At 37.1% G+C, this 13147-nt stretch overlaps 1 protein-coding gene across 1 annotated transcript in view; it reads left to right on the top strand.

Annotated features, from left to right (window-relative positions):
• Nucleotides 1–13147, top strand: part of LOC150085546 (putative cysteine--tRNA ligase, mitochondrial) — a 322579-nt gene that overhangs the window by 180529 nt on the left and 128903 nt on the right. The window contains exon 6 of the mRNA XM_090373333.1: nt 5137–5270. Within this exon, the coding sequence (XP_090229459.1) occupies nt 5137–5270 (134 nt within the window). The remainder of the gene's footprint in view (nt 1–5136; nt 5271–13147) is intronic.

Genomic DNA, 13147 nt, shown 5'->3' with positions numbered 1-13147 from the left:
ACTACTGTGCGTATGTTTGTTCAGCAGACGAGAGCGTTTCACTGAATCATGTAACATACAATAGTTACCATGCTGACATTACAGTGTGGTTGTGTTGCTCTTCATTTTCACTGTCTTGACTTATTTCAGATTTATCCCCCTTATTAATACTGTATAATATGCCGAAACGAAGTAATAACACCAGGGACTCACATCTGGTGAGTATGGGCTCATCACACTCAGGGTCCTGAGCTGGATATCATCATTCTACTCTTTCTTGGTGATTTCTCTCTCTCTCTCTCTCTCTCTCTCTCTCTCTCTCTCTCTCTCTCTCTCTCTCTCTCTCTCCCCTCCCCTCCCCTCCCTCCCAGGATAACTCAGAAATTTTTTGGTTTTGGCTGGTGCAGCAAAGGTCTTAGGCTTTCTTGCCCCATATGGCTAATAATAATAATACTACAGAGAGTGATGTTAATAAAAAGAAACAGCATAGAGGAATAACATTGGAAACAAAATATGATATGATAAGAAAACATGTGGCCAGAATGACTGTTAAAGAACCGATTCATCAAAGAGTGTGCATTTAGTCAATGATGAAGATTATATATTCTTTAACATTTGTCTGACATAAATAATTTCTTGATTTTTATAATCTGCTTGATTTTAAAGGCCATGTTTTCATTTCTTTGGATAAACAAATCATTGCTTAAGCAAAAACTATTGTTTTTTTTTTTTTTTTTTTTTTTACCTTTATTTAATATTACTATGCACTACTATGATGGTGGGCACTACTAAAGCATGTGCTATGCACTACTGCTCCTGCCCAGGTGGGCAGGAGCAGTAGTGCATAGCACATGCTTCTTGATTAGACTGGGGTTCGAGCCGTTGACCACCAAATACGGAGGATGCGGAAGGTCAGGGAATGACCACCGCATATCCTCAGCCCGAATAAAGGGTGAAGGTTTGGCGTCAGCAAGGGCATCCGGCCATAAAAATTGCATGCCAAAACAATAAAAACGTTGGCCCCATATAATAATGGGAAAAGGCAAGGACAAAAAAAAAAAAAAAAAATTTTAATATTACTATGGTCAATATCATTGTTGAGAATGAACCCCTGTTTTTAAAATTACACTTTATGTACTAGTTTTCACTACACGTGCATGCTAGGAATGAATTAAATCGTGAGTTGGGAACTACCTATATGTATGAAGGAAGGTTCTTCCAGAAAACGGGAAGTTGAATGAATAAATAAGGAAGAAGAGAATTTGAACAGTAAAAGGATGTATGTTGCTGCACCTGTTCAGACTGCTTTGAAAGAGAGAGTAGGAATTATAGAAGCCAATTCAGAATGACCATGGAAATATCTGTAGAAAAGGCATGCAGCAGAAACAGAATGTCGTAGAGAGAGTGGAGAGAGACTATTTTAAAGATGAGTCATTAATTGAACTTACTGCCCTCTTTTCAGTGGAATCTAGAAGGTTGAGAGAGGTTTTGCACCACTGCCCCAGATGCGAGAATCGGAGTGTCATCAAAGGTAATCATAAAATCAGAAGAATACTCTTTGCAAGATATAAGACAAGATGAACTTTAGAAGGATTGAAATAAACTAAGTTATCTTTATGCCACTGCAGAATTACTTGGAGATCAGCATTTAAGAAATTGGTAGTGGATATTCAAGAAGTTGAAGCTGTTTGAGCAGGGCAAGAATGGAGGGTAGAATGTGGAAGGTGGAATGCAATGTGCTCTCATCAGCAAAACTATGGATAGTATTTCTGGTCAATGGAAAATCATTAATATACAAGAGGAAAAGAGTGGGAGAAAGTACTTAAGCTTGGGGAACACCAGCATTAATTGAGAGTTAGAAGACAGAGTATTTTATTTTATTTCAATAAAAGTTTATAATGGTTGGCAGCAACCGATATGAGCAAATTTCCAAGCAGAAGGAAAAAAGGAAACACAGAACCGGAGTAAGTTCAGGAGCACAGAAGAAATTGAGAACAAGTGGAGAAATACCATCAGGATTCCTTCTGACACCCTTTTGATGGAAGACTACAGGAGACATTGAATGGAGCTTACTGGGAATTGATGGGAAGTGGATTACCAAGATCATTATTACACGAGTTGGAAGAAGAATAGGATGCCAGCAGGTCAACTTTATTCTTGGCTGAACCATCTGGTTTTGGCAGAGATGGGCAAAAGTTGCAGCCAATAGTTTTGGCAAGAGATCAGAATGCTCAGCTACCATTTGAAAGCTTTATACTCTTATCCTGTTCAAAATCTAGTTTGGACTGATTAATAACTGCTTTACAATTGTTGTGAGCTTTAGTGTAAGCAGAAAATGAAATTGAAGATTTGGAAACAAGCCAATTAAGATATGCAATATTTTTCACCTGAACAGTCTAGGCACATTTATTGGAAAACCAAGGTTTAAATAAAGGACGAGATTTTAAGGTGGACTGTGGAATAAAGGTTTCCATTTCCACAAGAATAAATTCACTGACACGATCTGAGTAAACATTGACATCAGAAGTTTTGAAACAGTAGTAGTAGTAGTGGCATGTGATGCAAGAAAGCAAGTGTATGAGCTTATGAAGCATCAGCCAAAAAAAAAAAAAAAATTTACAAAACAATTCCCTCTAAATGTTTGTTCAGTTCCTCCTTAAATTTATTTAACCTATCTACTTCCACAACAACAGATGGAAGTTTGTTCCAGCAATTAACCACCTGCTGGCTAAAGGCAAATTTCAGCACATCTATTCTACATCTGTCTTTCCTCAATTTGAATTTATGCCCCCTTAGGTTCGTAATCTGAAAAAGTGGAAGAATCCCATTTTCTTATTGACAAAAATAACCTTAACCAGATTATATAGGCAACACATGAACTATGGATGGCAGCACAGGCGCAGCATTAGCAAATCAGCCCACTACTGTTATGTGATATACTTATATCACATAACAGTAGTGATATACTTATATTTGAATTGAAAACTGAATCTTACAAAAATAATTTTATCCTCTTCCCTACCTGTTTGTTTGATCGTTACGTATAATTTCACAATTTTCGCTCGTCTGTCTTGCCATGCTGCTGGCATTTTTTTTTTTTTAAATTATTCTCACTTAAGTTTATATATACATATATATATATATATATTATATTATATTATATTATATTATATTATATTATATTATATTAAGTCTTATTTCTGTGCAACATACCTTTTAAATAAAATATAAAATTTTGTTTTTTTTTTTTCAATTAGAATATGGATTAATAGATTCTTTAACGATATTTGCTTAGCCAAAGTTGTTTTTAAAGCTTGTATTATGCTAAAGGAGCATAAAAATGAAATTTTATGCTGTAATTTGTAATTTAATTGAATACATATCAATGTCCACTCGGTGGCTGGTTTGGACTTAAGGCTTTAGAAGGTGAGCATTGTACAGCTGACAGCATTTATATGTGGGCACAAAACATGTGCCAAATTAGAATAATGAACACTTTCCTCAAATTGAATATTAATAAGCATTGAAGTTGATTTTCTAATCCATTACAGCAGAGAGAGAGAGACCAAGTGAAAATTGATATTCCTGTTCAAGAACTTAGATGACATCCCTTTGTAAAACCCTCTCCTCATGTGGTGGTATTTTAACTATAGAACCAGTGAGCAAAGTCTGAGCTTGTTTGATTGGATATGCTATTAAAGAGAAAGTGTAGTGTCTTCATTTTGTTGCTTCTGATGTCACACACTTTATTTTGTAAATTTTACCTAAGCTTAATGAGAACAAAGAATTATGCAACTAATTGCCTTAGGGGTAACCTTCACAAGACCTTCCCCATCCCTGAAAAGTTGCTTAATTTTAATTGTTTGTTCATCATTAAAATTTTTTCTGAACAGTAATTAAAGGTACTTGATGAAAATCATTTCCCAGATAACTATTGGTGGATTAATAAATTTTATTTAACCTCATCTAAAAAATTTTAAATTTTATTTTATTTACTTGGAATAGCTTTTAGCATTAGTAGAGCATATGATGCAAGAAAAAAAAAAAGACCCTTCCCATTTCACCCATCCATTCACTCCAAATGTTTGTCTATTTCTGCCTTGAACTTATTTAAGATGCCGACCTCCACTAAAAGAGATGGAAATTTGTTCCAGCTATCAACCACCTGCTGGCTAAAGGCAAATTTCTGCACATCTATTCTTCAATTGTCTTTCCTCAGTTTGAATTTATGCCCCTCGTGTGAGCAATCTGAGCAAGAGCAAAAATCCCATTAGCATTGAGCTTGCTCAATCCATTCAAGGCCTTATACACCTCAATCAGGATACCTCACAAGTGCCTAGTCTCCAGAAGCTGAATTTGGAGAACTTAAGCTTATCGAGGTAACACCAAACCTTTGTTCCCCTCACCAATCTCATTTTCCTTCTCTGTACTTGTTCCAGCAGCTCTACATCTTTCCTAAAATGAGGCCTCCAGACCTGTATATAGTACTTAAGGTGTGGCCAGACCATTGCCTTATACAAGGGAACAATCACCCTCTTATCCCTGCTAGTAAAATTCCTGTATATTATTGACAAAACACCACGAGCTACTTTTGCAGCCTTTTTGCACTGCTCAGAAAACTTCATATCTGACTGCTCAATTACCCCTGGTCCTTTTAATTCTCCACTACCCTGAGTGTAGTACCACCCAGTTGATACGTTACTCCGGGGTTACTGCTACCCATATGCAGTATTTTACATTTGTCAATGTTAAACTTCAGTTGCCACCTCTCAGTCCGTTTTCTCAACTTTTCCAGATCCTGTTGCAGTATCATACTATCATTACTGTCATTAATAACTCTGCCCACTGAAAACAACAATGGGCCCAACACAGAGCCCAAACTTTTTTTGTGAAGGTTACCCCTAATTGCCGTAGTGGTAACCTTCACAAGACCTTCCCCCTCCCTGTAAATTTGCGTAATTTTAAATAGTTTGTACATCCTTAAAAATTTTTCTGAATGGTAATTAAAGTTACTTGATGAAAATCTTTTCCCAGATGACTATTGGTGGGTTAATAAATTCTATTTAGACTCATTTAAGAAATTTAAAATTTTATTTTATTTACTTGGAATAGCTTTTGATAAATAATGTTGATGTAATCATAGTAATATGTTTCTAGTCACTGTTTTGGACATTCAGTGGACATCCATAGTGGAGGAATTGATTTAGTTTACCCTCATCATGAAAATGAAATAGCTCAGTCTGAAGTCTATCATGATAAACCTCAGTGGGTTAATTACTGGCTTCACACAGGTAAGTAATTTGATATGGAAAATATAACATATTTTTATTGTACTTGTTTTGTTGAAATTGGAAGTAGTTGAATTTGGTTTTAACTCTTATAATGTGAATGAATAGTTAATCCATCTAAATATTCTAAATAATTATACTGTAAAATAAAATTAAGTTAAAATGTATGTGAATGTATATATTGTATTATTAGAGTAAAAAATTTTATAAATATCAAATATTTTCTATGTGAAAAGTCCAAGCCTAATTAAAAAGGTTTTCTTAATTTATTTTTTATAATGGTATGAAGCATATTACTTATTCATTTTGTTTATCAAATTGTCCTATAATGATTTTTCTTCACCCAAAAAAATGAGTATTGTAGAACCTTCTTGCCCCTAAAGCAAATTGTAGAATTGGAAATGTAGCCAACACACATTTAAATAAAATTTCATCCATGTTACAATTTCACCGTGCTTTCAATCCATATAATTGAGGCAGGTATGTTAAGTTCAATCAGCAAAGCAGATTTTGCAATACTGAATTGCTTCATAATGTCAACTTTGTTTTTACCAAATTCCATTGCACTCGGGATAAAGTTTGTCATTTGAAGAGAAGCTGTTTACTTTTTTCTTTACCTGATCGTGCAGCTTTCTTCTTTGCTCAGCAGTTAATGGAAATTTCTCAAATTTTCAACAGAGAAATAAAAAAAAAAAAAAAAAAACCGCTTTTCTTCAAAGTATATTGAGTGGCACAAAAGGCCTAAAAGTCACTGGATTCCACACACCCAATTCAGGATAATAAAGATTGAACCTACTTTTCAGTCCTATGCATCCTAATGTAAAACTGATTTTAACTTTTTTTTTTTTTTTTTTTTAAATAAATCAGTAAAGATAACACAAATGCTACTCTCGTGCAGCTTATATATTTTCATTAAGGTTTTTTTTTTTTTCCATTCTTATATACTTTTATGTAATTCTTCATAATTTTATAATGTCAAAATCAAGAATAACATTACAAAGCACTCAATTTTAAATTATTTCTTGCCTTTATTCCAGGCATAATTGAATGGTAGAGAAAGTGTACCAGACACTAATTTGTTGCTGTACTGTTTTTCACACATATTCTAAAGGTTAAATTTTTAACAAGATTTCAGATATTTCTGAGGAAAAATATTCCCTCAAAACCCTTCTGTTTCACTTAGGAAATACAAATACATAATAGCTATAGTAGTTGTTCCTTTGAAATCCAGTAGTAGGTGTTTATGAACGTTACATTTCTTTTCTGGGCAATAATAATATGAGTGTTTTAAAACTAAATTATATCCTAATTCAAACATGTCATGGCTGCAAATAGTTATTTAAATTACTGAAACCAAGGAGGAGGGGGATTGTTTTGGATTTCAAATCCTTGTTATTTCTCACAAAAAAGAGTCTGTTTTCCAATGTTCATCTTTAATGACTCTCAGATTTCATATATCTCTGTTAGGGATTACCCTGAGTTGTAATCCCTCCTGGCATAAGAGATCCAATAATTCTATACAAATTTCAAACCACCAGAGAATATTGTTCCTGCATCTGGAATAGTGTGTGTACCTAAAACCTCTCTCAAGCTTAGCTTCCTAGCTCCATTAAAAAGAGGGCAATCCTTAATTAATGACCTATCTCTTACAAAGTCTTTCTGCACTCTGGCTTGTAGATGTTTTGGCTGCATACCTTTTCTGTAGATACTTTCATTAGCACTGTTCTTCTAACTTCGCACTTTTCTTCTACTCTCTTCCAAACTTACAAAACCAACTTTTTCTCTTCCTCTATTATCCATCTACTTATTGTTTTCAGGAACAACCTTTCTTCACACTGATTGCCTGTTTTCATAAAAAAAACATAATAAAATAAAAAATAAATAATCTGTTTGTCATTGAAATTTCTCACAAAAAAGTCTTATTGTGGGTGATTTTAATTTTCCTCTAACTAATTGGAGCAAATGGGAAGGAAACTCCACATAGGGCACAAAATTTTCAACTAGATGATTGTTATTTGTATCAACATGTCAGAGAAAGTACTAGGGAAAAGAATATTCTAGACCTCATCATCACCCATGAACCAGATGACATAATAGGACTGACAGTCAGGAACCAATCACGGAGTTCTATGGTGGACGATGAAGAGAGAGAGAGAGGTAGCAGTAGTTAAAGGCAAAGGAATGGGTTATAATTTCAGGAAAGGAAATTGATGGCTTAAGGTGCAACATCCCTCTATTAACTGGATAGATATCGCCCAGAGAGTGAATACAATTGAATTATGATATACCTTTAAAACATTAATCACAGAAGCTTTGAATGCTTATCTCTCTATACATTAAAAAGTTTTCCTCCTGGTGATATTTATTTGAGCCAATGGAAGAAGAGGGATGTGGTACAAGTGGGCAGGGCAATTACATCATTACAGATGTGCAGGTAAATAATTACATAAGTGATTTCCTGATTATATTTTGATCAGTGCATTATAATGTTAGTTTATTAGTATAATTACCAGAGGGTGCAGAAAATTTGACTTACTCTGTCATACCTCTACATTTTACGGGGGAACAAAACGGAAAATAAATGGAGTCAGTGTAAAAATGTGTGTACAGTGGTCACACAGTTGAATAGCATCTCACCGCAAGATGTATAGAAGGGGAGTAGAAGATTTGACTTACTCCATCATACCTCTACATTTTACTTGGGACAAGATAGGAAATAAATGGCTTTTTTTTTTTATGTGAACCCCAAACAGGAGAGGTATTAGAACCTATATTACTTTGTACTGTGCTTGTGTTGGAGGTTGAGAAGACGAAAGAAGATATTTGTTGACATTGGACTTGAACTTCTGTAGATTGTAATTTTCAGGAAATACGTATGAAGGAAGGTTGTTCCAGAAAACGGCAGTTGAATGAATAAATGAGGAAGATGAAAAATTGGTTCTGTGGGTTTGAAGTTGGACAGTAAATGGATGTTGGCTGGTGGCGGCACGTGTTTGGACTGTTTTGAAAGAGAGAGCAGGAATTATAGAAGCCAATTCAGAAGAACAGTGCCCATGGAAGTATCTGTAGAAGAGGCATGCAGCAGAAACAGTACATCTATGAGAAAGCGAGTGGAGAGACTCTGTTAGAGATGAATCATTGATTAACCTAACTGCCCTCTTCTGAATGGAATCAAGAAGCCTGAGAGAAGTTTTGGGGGCACCACCCCAGATGTGGGAACAATATTCCATGGCAGGGCGGATTTGCGATTTATACAGAGTGAGCAGCTGTTTGGAAGAAAAGTAACGCCGAGAGTGAAAGAGAAAACCAAGTTTTTTAGATGCAGAGGAAGCAATATTTGTAATGTGCTTGTGCCAAGAGAGATTAGAAGTCAGGGTAATCCTCAAAAGTGATATATCATTTTGACTAGAAATCGGAGTGTCACTAAAGATAAGCATAGGAGAAGAAGAATTCTTTTTGCTAGATATAAGACAAGACTGAGTTTTAGAAGGGTTGATATCAACTAAGTTGTCTTTGCTCCACTGGAGAATTACCTGAAGATTGGCATTTAAGGAAATGGTAGCAGATTTTCGAGAAGTTGAAGCTAATTGAGCAGGACAAGGTTTCTCAAAATGGAAAGTGGAATGCAATGTGCTATCATTGGCAAAACTATGGATAGGATTTCCAGTCAATGGAAGAAGGTCATTAATATACAAGAGGAAAAGAGTGGGGGAAAGAACTGAACCTTGGGGGACACTGGCATTAGTGGAGAAGTTAGAAGACAGAGAGCCATCTACCATCACCCTCAGTGAGCGATCAGAGAGAAAACTAGATAACCAATTACTAAAAACAGTTGGCAAACCATAAGATGGAAGCTTGTTTAGAAGACCTTTATGCCAAACACGATCAAAATCCTTTGAGATGTCAAGAGCAACTACTTGTGTTTCACCAAACCTTTCCATTGAATTAGTCCATAAATGGGTAACATAAACCAGAATATCACCAGTGGATCGACACTGACGGAATCCATACTGGCGATCGTTGATCAGACAGAAGGTTTCTAGGTAGTTTAAGAGTTGACGGTTAATTGATTTCTCCATTACTTTAGAAAGAGTAGAAGTAATTGCAATGGGACCATAATTGGATGGGAGAGATTTGTCACCCTTTTTAGGAACTGGCTGGATATGAGCAAATTTCCAAGCAGGAGGAAAAACACCTTTGGAATAAGAAAGTAAACAAAGCGGCAAAGAATAGGAGTAAGTTCAGGAGCACAGGTTTTGAGTACAAGTGAAGAAATACCATCAGGACCTGGAGCTCTCTTAGCATCAAGATTCATCAAAATCCTTGTGATATCCTTTTGATGGAAGACCACAGGAGGCATTGAATGGAGCGTGTTGGGAATGGTGGGAGGTGTTTTACCAAGATCAATAATACATGAGCTGGAAGAAAAATAGGATGCTAGCAGGTCAGCTTTATCCTTGGCTGAAGTGGCAACAGAACCATCTGGTTTGGACAGAGGTCGGAGAAGAGATGGGCAAAAGTTGCGGCCAATAGCTTTGGCAAGAGACCAGAATGCTTGGCTACCATTAGGGCAAGAAGCAAGTTTTCTACTCTTAGCCTGTTCAAACTCTAGTTTGGACTGATTAATAACTGCTTTACAATTGTTGCGAGATTTGTTCTAGGCAGAAAATGAAACTGAAGAATTAGAAACAAGCCAATTACAATATGCAACATTCTTCTCTTGAACAGCCTTAGCACATTTATTGGAAAACCAAGGTTTAGATAAAGGACGAGATTTTAAAGTGGAGTGTGGGATTAAGGATTCCATTCCTGCAAGAATAATTTCACAGACACGATCTGAGCAAACGTTGACATCAGAAGTTTTGAAACAGTAATCCGACCAAGGAAAAGAAGAAAAGAAGTCTCGCAAGTCATTCCATTTTGCATTCTTGTAATGCCAAGAAACACGAGGTTGGGAATAACCATGAGATGAAGGTTCCATTGGAGAAGAGACAATCACCAAGTTGTGATCTGAAGTGCCTAAAGGACCTCAGACTTCGACCGTGTACTTCGAAGGGTTGTTTGTGAGAAAAAGATCAAGCGTATTGGCTGTATGATTAGGATTGTCCGGTATTCTTGTAGATAAATGAACAATCTGTGCTAGGTCATTAGTAATTGCAAAAGCCTCCGCATCTCGACCTGCTGGGTTGGTGTAACTAGAAAACGGAAGTCAGCTGGATTTGTGAACATTTAAATCACCAAGGAAAATTACCTCACTGTTAGGAAAGTTGGACTGGAGAAAGTCAAGTTCCAAAGAGAGGAAGTCAAAGAGCTCCAAGTGATTAGTGGAGTTGGGAGAACGGTAGAGACAACAGATGAATTTGACACAATGAGGTAGAGAGATTTTAAGCCAGAGAAGATCAAAGAGAGTAGATTCCAAATTGCCAAGTCTCTGACAGGGAATATCAGAACGGACATATGCAGAAGTGCCACCTTTGAAGCAAAAGGAATCATACACCGAATAATTTGGACATCTGAGATGAGCAGTAGTTGAATCAACCGATAACTGAGATTCTCTTAGAAAAAGTACATGGGGTTTGGCAGACCGCAGGTGGAAATGGACATTGTTGAGATTAGAATTGAGACCACGTATATTTGGGAAATGAATTAGGAAGCGTTTGGGAGGTTTAGGGTTTAGATCTTTTCGCAGATAAGCTTGCTCTATTAGTTTGACGATTCATGGTGTATTCAATAGTAAGAAAAAGTGGGTGGGCATGCTGTATGAAGTAATGAAATTTTTTGATATGGCGTACACGTAGTGAGAATATACCCAGATCCTTGACATAATGTGGCCTCGACAATGCTCCCCGCATACACATTACTCGAACTCCCTCCAATCACTATTTGGCAGCCAACCAAATACGGAGGATGCGGAAAGGTCAGAGAATGACCATCGCATATCCCCGGAGCAATATGGCCTTAGTTGCTAATGCTCCTAAAAACCAGATAACTATGTAGAACAATTTTATTATTTCGAATAGATGTTTTAACCATTATTTTCAAGTAGGGTTACCGTTCGTCCGGAATTTCAAACGTTGTTCACGATTTTAATTATTAGGGCAGGCTTGTAATTATTACAATCTTTAGCATTAGCATTAGTAGAGGCATTTGATGCAATAAAGCAAGCTTATGCAGCATCAGCCAAAAAAAAAAAAAAAACCCACTTCCACTTCACCCCTCTGTTCGTTCAAAATACCTGTCCAGCTGAGCCTTAAACTTATTTAGGCTATCAACCTCCACCACAAGGGATGGAAGTCTGTTCCATCACCCGCTGGCTAAACGCAAATTTCCGCACGTCTATCCTACATCTGTCTTTCCTCAATTTGAATTTATGCCCTCTCAGGTGATTTTTCTGACCTAGAGGAAGAATCCCATCAGCATTGAGCATGCTTAAACCATTCAAGGCTTTATACACCTCTATCAGATCACCTCGCTGGTGTCTAGTCTCCAGACACTGTAATTTGCAAAACTTAAGCCTTTCTTCGTTAGAGCACCCCTTTGTTCCATTCACTAATCTTGTTGCCCTTCTCTGTACTCGTTCCAGCAGCTCTACATCCTTCTTGAAATGAGGCAACTTAAGCCTTTCTTCGTTAGAGCACCCTTTGTTCCATTCACTAATCTTGTTGCCCTTCTCTGTACTTGTTCCAGCAGCTCTACATCCTTCTTGAAATGAGGCCTCCAGACCTGTATACAGTACTCTAGGTGTGGCCTGACCATCGCCTTATACAATGGAATAATCACCTCCTTATCCCTGCTGGAAAAATTCCTGTATATCATTGACAATACTCCATGAGCTACTCTTGCAGCCCATCTGCACTGCTCAGAGAACTTCATATCTGCCTGCACAACCACCCCCAAGTCCCTTTCATTCTCTACCACTGTCAGTGTAGTACCACAGAGTTGATACGTTGCTCTGGGGTTGCTGTTTCCCATGTGTAGTACTTTACATTTGTCAATGTTAAACTTCATTTGCCACCTCTCAGCCCATCTGCTCAACCTTTCCAGATCCTGGAAAGGTTGAGTTATCTGGAAAGGTGATCCTTTCCAGATAACAAACAAACAAACAAACTATCTGGCAGAGTAGAGGTAGCAAGATTATACACTAGCTGATCCGGAAGCCTCCTAGAGAGTTACCAATAGGTTCGGTCCGGTGTACTAGCTAGCATAAGGGCACAAAAGGTGATATAGCATAAGGGCACAAAAGGTGATTTTAAGGGCACAAAAGGTGATATAGTTGTACACGTTGGCACTAATGACATTAAGAGTAGGAGACCGGCGGAATTACTTGACAAGTACAGGTCACTGATGAAAAAAAGCCGTGAATTAGGGTTGAAATTGAAAGTGTCTGCAATTCTGCCCAGACACGATAGGAGGGAGTATATGATGAGAGCCCTGTCAATCAATTCGGCCCTGGAAAGATTGTGCAGGGCTCAAGGGGTAGAATTTTTTTCAGCCTGGTCTGTACTTGTTAACAGGAGAGACTGCTTCTACAGGGATGGGATACACTTAAATAGAAAGGGTGCAAGAATGTTTGCTGATGCTATCGAGGCAATGTTAGGTGGGTCGGAAAACTGCTAGATTGGGGGGGATACAAGGACTAATAGATTAACAGTAGCCACTGGCAGGGGTGAAAGTGATTCTTGCACTGCTTCTATTGGAATGAGCCGCAGCCTGGAAAATAAGATGCAGGATATTTCAGAGACTGCTGGGAATCATTGGGGTACAAGTAAACACATGGGTTGTGTTAGGGTAGCTAAGAAAAAGAACAGGTGCATGTATACTTGTGTGTACACCAATGCTAGGAGTTTAGTAAATAAATTTTATGAATTTGAGGTATTGCT

Source organism: Mastigoproctus giganteus, chromosome 5, assembly GCF_048544385.1.
Source record: "Mastigoproctus giganteus isolate SK-2022 chromosome 5, ASM4854438v1, whole genome shotgun sequence".
Classification (NCBI taxonomy): Eukaryota; Metazoa; Arthropoda; class Arachnida; order Uropygi; family Thelyphonidae; genus Mastigoproctus; species Mastigoproctus giganteus.
The sequence above is the reverse complement of the archived record's forward strand: the minus strand, read 5'-3'. Positions and strand labels throughout refer to the sequence as shown.